This window comes from Mugil cephalus, chromosome 13 (assembly GCF_022458985.1).
Source record: "Mugil cephalus isolate CIBA_MC_2020 chromosome 13, CIBA_Mcephalus_1.1, whole genome shotgun sequence".
Lineage (NCBI taxonomy): Eukaryota > Metazoa > Chordata > Actinopteri > Mugiliformes > Mugilidae > Mugil > Mugil cephalus.
This window is the reverse complement of record NC_061782.1, coordinates 26,350,880-26,363,036: the sequence shown is the minus strand read 5'-3', so window position 1 is coordinate 26,363,036 and position 12,157 is coordinate 26,350,880. Positions and strand designations below refer to the sequence as shown.

The 12,157-nt window shown below is 41.5% G+C and overlaps 1 protein-coding gene across 2 annotated transcripts in view; it reads right to left on the bottom strand.

The window, feature by feature from the left end:
• The window catches only part of zswim8 (zinc finger, SWIM-type containing 8), an 88,388-nt gene that overhangs the window by 15,725 nt on the left and 60,506 nt on the right, over nucleotides 1-12,157 (bottom strand). For both annotated transcript variants that reach the window (XM_047602346.1, XM_047602347.1), the window contains exons 17-19: nucleotides 2,577-2,892; nucleotides 2,152-2,307; nucleotides 165-387 (exon numbers count right to left, since the gene is read on the bottom strand). In XM_047602346.1, the coding sequence (XP_047458302.1) occupies nucleotides 165-387; nucleotides 2,152-2,307; nucleotides 2,577-2,892 (695 nt within the window). The remainder of the gene's footprint in view (nucleotides 1-164; nucleotides 388-2,151; nucleotides 2,308-2,576; nucleotides 2,893-12,157) is intronic.

Below are 12,157 nucleotides of genomic sequence, written 5' to 3'. Positions count from 1 at the left end.
TCCCAGGAAGAGGAATATGGGTGCATGGTGTTTTAAGTAGGTTAGCGTGTAAATACTGAAATCTACATTCAAGCCTACATGCTCACAGTCATTGGTATCTGATTATTCATCCAACACACGGTTTTATAATATAAGTCTTTAATAAGGTCGTTGTGTATGTTCACCTGCTGGCATCAGTGCTCTTGGACCTGGCCCCACCCCCTGCTCTGCGAGAGCCACTAGAGGAGGAGGAGCCCAGTGAATCAGATGATGAACTGCTGATGCTGTCACTGTCCTGGCCCCGTCCCCAGGAAGCTGCTGCCCAGCTGCCTCGGAGTGGTCGTCGGCTGAGAGTGGGGGAACTGTCGGAGGTCGTCTCTGGAGCACTGCTGTCGATGCTTGCCATGCCTATCCAAACAACATGCACATCCAGTACGGTGATACAGTTTAGTCCATATGTGTTTGGACACTGCCTCAATATTTGTTAATACAATTATTTACCAATTGGATATAGAAATTGTTGCTGTGAACTAATGCTGCTACAAATTATTATTACTTTTTTTCAATTAAACGATTTACCTTTCAGTTATTATAGTAGTGATAAAAATATCCTGTGGTATATCTACCACTAAAAACTAACCATAATATCCGCCATTAGGCTTTCAAACTTTAATTCAAATATTTATTCAGAACAACACACTTCTACCCAAACTTAAAATTTTACCTAATAATACTATTCATCACTGTGGTTCAGACTGATGAAGTGTAGATAAGAAAGATGCTGTTCATCGTATTCTGCCATTAATTAGCACACAGTGTGTAACTGGTTTGGCCTGGCGGTGGGAGCCATTACAAATGGGGATGAACTTAAATATTGCAATTTTGTTAACACATTTAGTGATTAGTGTGAACGATGACATCAATGCTTCCTATGAACCCACAATATGTGTTCAAAGGACTTTTCAATGTATGTGAGACGATCCTCAGGAAGCATGATCTCAACGAATCTCTAAGAAAGACAGCAGGACCAGACAAGGCCAATTCAACAGTTGGGGAGATTCTTTGAAAATAAGAACCACCACCAACTGCCTCCACTTGTTCAGAGAAGCAACTTAACTATCCATATTGTTAGACTCACATTTCAGATTATATCTTGTTTTACAGGTTAAAAAGTTAGATACGTTTTTGTTCCCAAAACCATCCCAAAATAAAAAAAAAATAAATAAAAATTCTGTGTGGTAAGAATCTTTTTTTTAAGTGGTCTAAATAAGTGTTCAAGCAAAAAAAAAAAATGAAATACATATGCAGAAAAATCCTGGCAAAGCGTCACAAAGGAGGAGATGTAAGGGTTCTGGACAGTTCCTGTCTTTAAATTAATCTTGATAGAAGAAACATTAGAATATTTCCTAAATGTTTTATACAGTAAACCCTTGAGAGTCAGTCTTCACTCTAAGCACACATTAATTATTACAGTGGGGTGGCAGTAGCTCAGGAGATAGAGGCAATAATTGAAACGTTGGCAGTTCAATCCCGCCTTATCCGTAGTCCGTCCATTGTGTCTTTTGGCAAAACACTTAACCCACCTTGCTCCCAGTGTGTACCCCACTGGTGTATGACTGCAAGTGAGTGACATTTGGTGGTGGCCGGAGAGGCCGTTGGCACAGATTGGCAGCCCCTTTATCATCAGTCTGCCCCATGGCAGCTGTGACTACTGAGGTAGTTTACCCCCACCAGGGTGTGGCTGTGTGAGCGGATGAATAATGTATCAAATGTAATGCAACTTTGAGCATCTATGATAAAGTGCTATATAAAACCAATGAATTATTATTTTTGATAGCAGTAGCAGTAACTGGAGTATGACTTTGTAAACAGATGAAATGACAAAAACTGTCTGTCCACACATATAGAGACCTGACTGAAGCAGTTTTACTTAATATGGTTTTGGGAACAAAAACGTATTTAACCTGTTTTAACCAGTAAAACAAGATATACTATATAAGCCAAACTAAAAGTCTGAAAAGTGAGTCTAAAAATGTATATAGCTAAGTTGATTCGGTGAACACATGGATGCAGTTTTCTGCTTAAAAACAGAGCTGCTGCTGTTATTAATAAAAATATTAATAACAATGTTGTTGAATATTAATAATATTGACGTTATTGACAAAAGAGTACCAGTGTGTTTCTTCTTCTGCCGAACTGGTGATCCCCAACAGCGTTGGCTATATCCACAGCGTGTTCCCAGAGCCAGCCGACTGGGCACTGTAGCCTCCATCTTAAATGCTGTCGTTTCACTCTGCTGGTCACTTGATGCAGGAGGCCCATCTGAACCTGCAAGGTCAGAAAATGATGTCTGCCTTTGTCATATCATGTCATGTCATGTCATGTCATGTCATGTCATGTCATATCATATCATATCGGTAAGTAGGATGTATGTTACAACAAAACATATGGGTAGAGAAACTACTCATGTTTTCATGCACTGTAGAAAGCCCTAGAACTGTACAGTGGCAATGTATAACGTCTCATAACTCTATGGCAAATGTGAAAATGCTGTTTGTATCTTTCAGTACAATAAGACTTGTGGTGGAGGTTCTCACCATGCTCCCTGGTCTCAGCAGTGCTCTCTCCAGCTATACTGTTTGGCACTGGGTTCAGATCTGGCTGAGGGACCACATCCTCCCCTGTCAGTACCACAGCAGAGGAAGAGCTGGAAGAAGAGGCAACCAATGTGGCTGCAGAGGAAGATGAAGGGGCATGTTTGGAGACCACCCCTGCGGTACCACCAGCCCCACTGTGGTTGGCATGTTTGGATGGGCTGCGCTGACTGCCAGCTGCTGGCTTGCTCGAATAGAACGAGCTCAGAGTCTGGGGCTTGTGGGTTTGACTCTCCCTGTCCAGCAGCTTATCCAGTATCTGAAGATGGAGAAACAAAGAACTTAATGTAGACTGTATTTGCGAGATCATGATGTTGTCACAAAGTAAATGTATGTCCATTCACTTACTACAGAAAATGTAAACAGCTCATGACACTGTATTTTCCATATATACTATTGCATTTTGATATTTTAAGGGGTTGGACAATGGTTTCATGCAGAGTAAATTAGTTTGAAAGGAATACCTAAACAAGTCACAATTATTAGTGCAAATCCAGAACAATGACTTGGTAGCCACTAGGAGCAGCTGGGAAGCAGTAATCACAACACTGACATATTGTCACCCTTTTTCCTTTTTCTATTTACCAATTTGTCATTGCTAAGGACAGCAGACACTGATTACCAGATGTGTCACTGCTGGCTTACAAGTGCTAAAATTGCTGAATTCTAGAAGCAATGACGTAACACACTTGTTTGGTCATCCAGCAGACAGAGCAACATCAGTATTCATTTTGTGTTCCTTTTATGTTCTGTTGACATACAAGACACAAAAACACTATGAAATTATGTACCTCAGCATAAAATAAAAACACACAATAAGCAGATAATGGGCATTATATTTACTAAACATAAATCCTGAAATCTTGGTTGCAAGGAATGTTTGTGCTATGCATGGTCATACTTTTGATCAGATTTGTGATATCAGTATGTACACAGGTTGCTTTGAGAACCTCTACAACAGCTAGAGAATTGGGTTAGGGTGTTCACAAGGAGAACAGAAGCCAGTGTTGAACTAAGAAAACACTTGGACAAAGCTTTATTAGCTTGGGTTCACTCCCACTTGATAACTGAGGCAGAGACCTGTTCATCCCTCAGACAAAACAGGCAATCATCAACAGAATAACGTGGTTGATGCTATTCAGCAAAGTGATGAATTTACAGATTTTTATATTAGGGAAAAAAACTTGCCAAAAGCATGGCTCAGCACAGAAGAGCCAGCACATCAGGAAACAACTGAACTGTCCATCTACCCCTGAAGGAAAAAGGACACTCCTTTGAAAACAAAAAGCCTGAGGCAAAGAAGACAAATGGTTTGATAGAGAAGTAAAGGACACCATCTAAGTTAAATTGGAAAAAGCCTTTGCTGGATGTGTGCCAGAATGTCTTCAAGAAACTCTACAAGTCCAACTTAAACGTCATTGAAAGGATACATTATGATTAGGTACATACATTATGTATCTGGTCATTATCAGACACTTGTCATGCAAGTTTCTGAAGCGTAACACTCATAGATGTTCCTATTTAAATCCCTACTACCATCAGTCTTTTAGAACTGAAGAAGGTATTTGGATAAGTGGCAAAATATCTGATTGTCTAACCTCTCTGGTAGGTAAAGTTGGGGATAGGAAGGATCTGGAGAAGATGACGTTTGCTTTGTGGAATGGCTTGGAATATTTTTATGTCAGTACATGGAGCATCAAGCTTATTGTGTCTGTCAGATATCGATGACTTCAGAATTGCATTTATTTGTCCACACAAGGAAGAAGTCTAAGTAATAAATAAATCCTGATTTTTAGTTTCTTTTCTCTGAGGCACTTTTGTCATTTTGATGGTCAGCCCACAGGGTGGTAGTTAGTGAAAAGAGGGCACAAAAGTGGTTTTGAAATGCTAGATAAACATTCGTTTAAAAAAACAACGAAAAAAAAAACACATTCTATCTAATCTAATCTAATCCCGGGTGATGTCACTAAGAGCCCCAGGAACAACTATTATAAACTTAGGAATGCGTGAAAACGCATTTAAACAATGAGAAAACCAAAACCGTAAAAAAAAAAGTAAAATTTTTGCAGTCCCCTAGAACATTTGAATGGTGTCACTTGCATAAAATATGCTGAACTAATTAACATTTGGTTCATTCACTGTAAATTGTAAAATTAGAAAGTTAGAGAATAAATGTGCTTAAAAAGTTGAATATTTTTTATATTAGAATGAATTAATCACAGACCAACAGAAGAATTCATAAGACCAACAGAAGGATAAACTAGTAAATTTTCTGGCAAAAATGCAGTTTGATTGCTGAATGCTGAAAGATTTTGCCATGCATAGCATTAGATGATGAATTCCAAACTCAATAAGATAATCTAGAGCATTCAGAATGGAAATGAATGACTTGAAAAGCTAGAAGTACACACATACATTTGAGGGCTGTAGATAAGGTACTTTACCCTCCAAGAGGTTTTATGTGTTAAAATATGAAATAATAGTAGGTTACTGTTACCATCGAGTGTTTTTTAATTTGAAAAGTCAGCAAAGTTTCTGAAAAAGTTGTTATAAATTCTGGGGCAGAGTGGGGTCTGTCACTTAGTGGAAATCTAAAGTAGACTACTGTGTTTTTAAATTACATCATGAATGTTCCCAAAACCAAAATGAATCGATCCAATTTTGTGCACAAATGGAAAATGGAAAAAACAGATTACAGGCGATTCGTAATCACATTTAGTTCCAAAAACAAAAAAAATAAGTTGGGAATTTTTTTAAAGTCACATTTTTGTAATCACATTAACAACAGCGAGGCGACTCCTTCCAGCTCCAAACCACTGAGCTAGATTTAACATTATGCGTGTTCATGTTAACAAGCACAACTTTATAAACAGTGCTCCTGCTCTGCTTCCCCCTGCTACACGTTCATCTCACAAATCAGGTGAAAGTTCTCTTCCAATTCACACAACTTGCAGCAGATGAAACTATCCGAATCAGATAAAACGCCTGGAACGCATGTTATCCGTTATTTCTATTTTCCATATTTGCACAAAATCAGATAATGAGTCGTTAGCCATATTTCCATTTTGTTATAACTATAGTAAGTAGCCTGTTCCTATGTTGCTGGGTAGTCGTACACAGTTTCTGTTGTCAGTTACACTATTGGCTAAAACTGGATATAAATTTTGTTAACATAATATGACATCACCATGAATGCTTTCCAAGCTGTTGATGTTTTCCTATGTCAAAAGGTTAATAAATAATAAACTTGGTCCCAGGTGAAATGTCCACATTTGATGAACGCAATTCCCTCTGTTGTCACTTTTGTAGTGTAGTTGTGTCTGAATAGTTTGTTTTACCTGACGCTGGATCTCTGTTTCTACTCGTAGGGGCACAGTTGAGAGGGCCCTGGAATGCAGTGTTGTGGACTGGTGAACTGCTGCAAAACTAGGTCAACCAGTGGAGTGGTTTACGAGGAAAACAAAAAGCTCATCAAAAAGTGAGTCTAACTTAGTTTTAATCTAAATGGAATTGATAATGTAGTTTAGATATTGTTTAAATTATAATTTAATTTGTGTAATGTGTAACTGGCAATTCGTGTGGGTGTGTGTGGGTGACACAACCTCATCAAGCTGTTTACCTGTGTGTGGAGCTGAAATGGCAAATTGTCTGTGATATATTGCGTGTGGTGACTTTGCTTACGGATTGCTGTGTATTGTGTGTGTGGTGTTCACGCCATGAGCGTTTTTTTTTTAATTTTTTTTAAATTGTCACTGTGAAGTCAAACTGGAATAAATAAATAAATAAATAGTGTAAAGAGTGGAAAAGAGTAATTGAATCAGCCACGGCTTTACCTGTGGATAACTGACCGGAAGGAACCATTGTGAAGCAGAGAGAAGTCAGTGGTAAAGAGTGTTCAATGGATGACGAAGAAACCCCAGGTGGTAGTGGCGAGAGTCACCCACAGACCCGAATCCCAACTCGTGGCCAAAAACGTGTGTTCTACATTCTAAGGAAATCTCAATGTTTGATACTCTACTTGAATGAATATTTGAATGTTTTAGTTTTGCTTTGTTAAAGTTCATCAGTGCAATAAACATTTTGTAAAAAAAAAAAAAATCATGCCAAATAATCGTGATCTCAAGTCTAAGCAAAAAAATCGTGATTCACATTTTTTACAGAATCGAGCAGCCCTATTTCAGAATTTAGCTATATGAAAACTTATTTAGTTTTTAAATTAGGTCCTCATCTATTTCAAAGTTCTCCATGACTGTTTGGATGAAAATCAGCAATTGCGCTGTATCGGAAATGTCCATGCTTTCATCCAGTCTGATACAAAAGGCTCCCTTTTCCAGACTGTCCACACATTGTCCCAGTTGCTGTTTGAGGTCGATGGCCAGATCTTTGATCCGTCGTGTCACTGTGTCATTTGACAAACTTATGTCACAGAGCTTTGTTTTCTCTGGGCATACGATGTCGGCCACTTTCAAAATGCAGTCTCGCACAAATTCTCCGTGACTGAACGGCTTACTCCGCCTGGCTATTTCTTGAGCTACCACGGAGCTAGCCTGGGTCACAGCTTCACTGGATTTGACCAGATTTGTGAAAAATGACGGCTACAGTGTAGCCTCTTTTAAGTTGTTCAAGCTTATTAGTGTGCTTCTCGTCTGTGAATTTGTCGTAGGTTTTATGATTGGTATCATAATGGCGTTTTATGTTGAAGTCTTTGAGTATTGCATTAACTTGCTTCCACATGACTTTATCCGACCCATGAGGGAAGAAAAAGTATGCGTTTGTCCACTTATGTTGAAACCGCCCTTTTACCTTGCTGACACAGCATTTTTTTCTAGGACTCCATCCTCTCAGCTGCTTTCTGCAGTCTCTTCCCCAAGGCAAAGTGAAGCGAGAGCCGCCGGCAGTGCCCCAGTGGTGAAAAAAAAACATTGCAACAGTGTTGTTTTGGAGGCACAAGGGAGACCCACAAAGAATCAGGGCAGGTCGTTTTAATGCTGTGGCTGATCAGTGTATTGAAAAGTATTGTAGTAGCATTCTATAGATAGGCAGCTGAGGGCTTTTTCTTTTTTGAAAATGCTACATCTTACTTGTTGGCCATTGTTGGTGTTGTGTCTGAAATCTGCTGTATACAGGCTGAAAAGGAAGGGGACCAAGACAGTACCCTGTGGGGCACCCGTGCTTCTGGTGAGCAGGTCAGACACAATTCCTGGCTCTCACAAGCTGAGGTCTGTTTGTGAGGTAGTTCAGGATCCATTCAGAAGGGTGGTGGTCCACACCCATCCCCTCCAGTTTGTTCCTTATCCAAAAGGGGATTCTCTGAAGAAGCCACTCGCATGGGTGGCGAACCGTCTTCAAGAAATTCTACAAGTCCAGCTGACCTTATTCAACACTTTTTTGGATTAACCATGACCTGGATGACTGAGAACCTTCACAGACACAATGCTGCAAGACTTTTCCACATGAGAAAGAGCTCGATGTAGCAGGAAGATAACAGTGTCCTCCACTACCACACTAGGACGGTAGGCAAACTGTAGTGGCTCCATGAGTGGGGCCCACTTCAGGGCGAAGATGTTTCAGTACCAGTCTCTCCAGTGTCTTCATCAGTTGAGATGTTAGAGTCACCAGTGAGTGGCTGTTGAGGTCCTTAGGGTGCAATATTTTAGGCACCTGTACCACGCAGGAGGTCATCCAAATCTGTGGCACCACCCTCAGCTTGAGGCTCAGGTTGAAGACATGCTCTATAACTACACACAGTTCATCTGCACAGGACTGTTAAGGGGCCTGGAGCAGACACTATCCGGTCCAACTGCTTACCTTGCTTTTATCCTTTTTTTGAACCAGCCGATGCATTCAGATCGAAAAAATGACAGGTTCGGAACCTGAAAAGTTGGTTCTCAAGGAAACCAAGAAATACCCAGTCCGTCCCTGCGAACTGTGACATCAACAGTGAGAAAAAAGAAGCAGCAGCAGCGACTGACAGCAAAAATTGAAAAAAAAAAAGAATATCCAATGGTCCGCAGATTGCCTGTTATGCTAAAAGTCGCATTAAATATCTGTTGTCTTGCTGTGTTGTGTTAGCTCCAGTAGCCATGTCTGCCTTCGCAATCGTTACATCTGTAAGACATATAGGACTTATCGTCCTACATATACTTTTTACAAACCATTCACATTCTACGTCTTCTCGCCATCAACAGCTGGTGCATGCTGGACTGCTGGATGCAAACAAATGTCTGTAGCAACAGGACAAAAGCCCGCAGATGCTCCATGGGATCTGCCATTTTGCCATTACTGTGTTTACTGTCGCCTTAGTAATGCGAAGTAACGTCCTCCCACTTTGGTTTCTCCCACTCAACTGGGGTGACCTGACCTACACCCACTTTGGTTGCACTAAAACTTGTGTGAACTCAGGCTAGTTCACCAGAAAGCACCCAGGTTCTCAGACTCCAGAACAGAACCAGAGCCAGAACCATGTCTGTCTGAAAGCATTATGAGTGTATGTGTGCAGAACAGATGAGAGAGAAGCATGGTTGAAGTCTCCAGAGATGAAGAAGAGGGTCTGTGGGTGCTGTGTCTGCAGCTTGCTGATAACTGAGAGCAGGGCATTAAAAGCTGTGTCTGCGTTAGCAGAGGAAGGGACATACGCCGCTATCACAATAACATGTGAAAACTCCTGTGGCAGATAGTATGGCCTCATGCTAACCACTAACACTTCAATGTCCCTGTTACACAGTTTTGCTTTAACCGTGCAGTGTGTAGGTTTACACCACCTCACGTTTACAAACAAAGCCAGGCCAAAGCCAGGCATCCTCCTTTCCTCTCCTCTGCCAAATGAAGATGGATAGGAGAAGCAGGTGGACTTAATGCACTGATCTGGTGAGAGGAAGAAGGGACTACTTCATATCTTGCCCCTAAACCTCTTTTTTGCAGACAACTGGCAGAACAGATGTGGTTAGCCATATAATTTCTTTAAAGTATGCAACCCCCATATGACAAGCAGTGTCCAGAGTCCCAAAGCGACCATTACCTGTCTTGCAGAGAGTGCTAGACATGATGAGAGAGATGGGAGTGTGCCTTCAGTCAGTGAGTGGAGCAGCCCCATAATCCTTGTTCCAAAAAAAGACAATGGAGTAAGTTCGACTTGTACCCAATGCCCAGAGTGGTTAATCTGGTGGAGAGACTGGGCAGTGCCAACTTCATCATTATCCTGGACTAAGGGGTACTGGCAGGTCCCTCTCGTGAGGAAAGCAAAAGGGTAACGGCATTTCGAACCCCTTTTGGACACTTTCACAGTTCACAGTACTCCCTTTTGGCCGACATGGGGCACCGGCAACTTTTCAGATGATGGAAAGGTTGCTGTGGGGCACAGTATGCTGCAGCCTACTTGGATGATGTGGTGGTCTACAGTTTCAGCTGGAAGGATCACATGTCCCATCTGGCGGAAGGAGAATTAAGGAAGCAGGCCTTACCATATGCCCAGATAAGTGGCCAAGCAGGAGTCCAAGTACCTTGGGTTTGTGCTGTGAAAGGGAGTGAGCTGTCCCCAATTTGGCAAAATGGATGCCATAATCTCAGCTGAAAGGCCAAGAACCAAGTTACAAGTCAAGTCATTTTTTAGGCCTGTATGCGTTTTGTCCAGGGTTTCTCTACCCTCTCAGTCCTTCTTACCAACCTGACAAGGAAGAACCAGCCCAACAAATTCCAGTGGAGAAAGGACTGTGAGGAGTTCTTTCAGGCCCTGTGTGTTGTACAAGGAGCCAGTGCTGAAGAGCCCGGACTTCCAACAGCCTTTCATTCTGCAGACAGATGCATCTGAACTGGGCGTTGGAGTTGCCTTGTTGGAGGGGTATTCAGACAGTTGTACCTTTTTAAGAGGGAAATTTCACAGATGCAGATTGATCAACTCCACATTCCTGAGTGAAGATATACAATGTTGAGCTCAGGACGACTAATCAAGGTACACCAAAATTTTTTGTGCGACCGATCTCCCAAATTATCCTTTTGCTGCCAGGAGAAGACAAGAAAGCTGAATAATTCAGAAATGGCCCTGAGAGGCCAGGTGGGGAGTCTAATGCCCTCTGGACTTTACAGTCATTAGGAAGGGAGAGGACAGTACAAATATTCCCAGAAATTATAAGTGTGGTGCATACACAGCGGGCACAGACAATTACTTTTCCATAATAATGCACATATCAAGGTCTCACTGCGAGTCTGGGGAATTGGGGGCAGGCCAACATTTTTCTTTCTGTGTTACAACCTAAAACATCTACACTGATTGCTCCCTAGTAAACCATATCATTAAAAAATTCCAAATTAGCAATTTTCTTTCTTTACATTTTCTTGTAAACCCACCCAGAGACAAAACATAATGATGTAGATGTTCTGTACCAATTGTTTTTTCCCTGTTCTGTAAGTAGGGTTGGGAACCGGTTCCAAATAGGAACCTGTTCTTAACGTCCGGTTCCGGAACCGTTAAGAAGACGTTTGAATTTCGATTATTTTTTTTCAGTTCCTAAATGCCCGCACTAGTTTGTTTCCTGGGTCTGTATTACTCTGCCCAGTGTGCTCCGTTTCTTTCTGCTCCGCTAGTAAGAAGACCATCACTCCTCTGAACTTGGACTGCAAAAAACACAGCTCGAAAGTCTGGCTTCATTTTAATTTGACAAAGGATGGATTGGCACAGTGCAACCCCTGTGAAAAACTTAATATTGCCAAAGGAGGATGCACAACATACATGATAAAACACCTTTGTCTGCATGGTATAATAATCAACTGGTCCATTCTTCAGGTCATCAACACACTGCAACTTTATCTGCAATGTACGCGATGGCGTATGAGGGAGGAAAAAACAGGCACGCAGCTCTCACAGCAGGAGGTCCGACCTCGGACTTTTGCAGATGTGAAAGCACCAAAGGCGAGTCGAGCCGGGTCTGAAAATGCTGGGTCGACCCGCTGTGAGAGCTGTGTGCCTGTTTTTTCCTCCCTCATACGACGTTGTGCAGATAACATTGCAGTTTGTTGAGGACCTGAACAATGGACGGGTCAAACCCCTACTCCTTGTAAAGGCTGCTAGTACTAGAATAAATCACTGTGTCCTGCACAGAGCCCGATATCTGCCGCCAAATATTTTCCTCTAATGCAGAGCGCTGCTATGATAGTTAAAAAAGTGTGGGAGACAAGTTGTATATAATCACAGTCACCGTTTACCTATGCGCTTCCATTAACGATCCTGTAACAACACATTTGATTTGTTTGATTGAAAATAAAAAGGCCAAAAATCTCTGCCCTTCAGAGATCAGTCTTTATGGGAGTAGACCAGAACTTGTTTTTAAGCTGAAGCTTCTACAATGATACAGTCTGTCAGGCAGTCGAGTCAGAACAGATACCTCAACATCAGAGAGAAAAAACAATAAAAATATGATAAAATCACGGTTGGACTGCGAGTCATTGACCCAGGTTTGACCTGATGGAGCGAAAAACCCTGGTCGTCACGGGTCGATGTGAAAGGGGCTGTAGCTATACACCCATGTAGG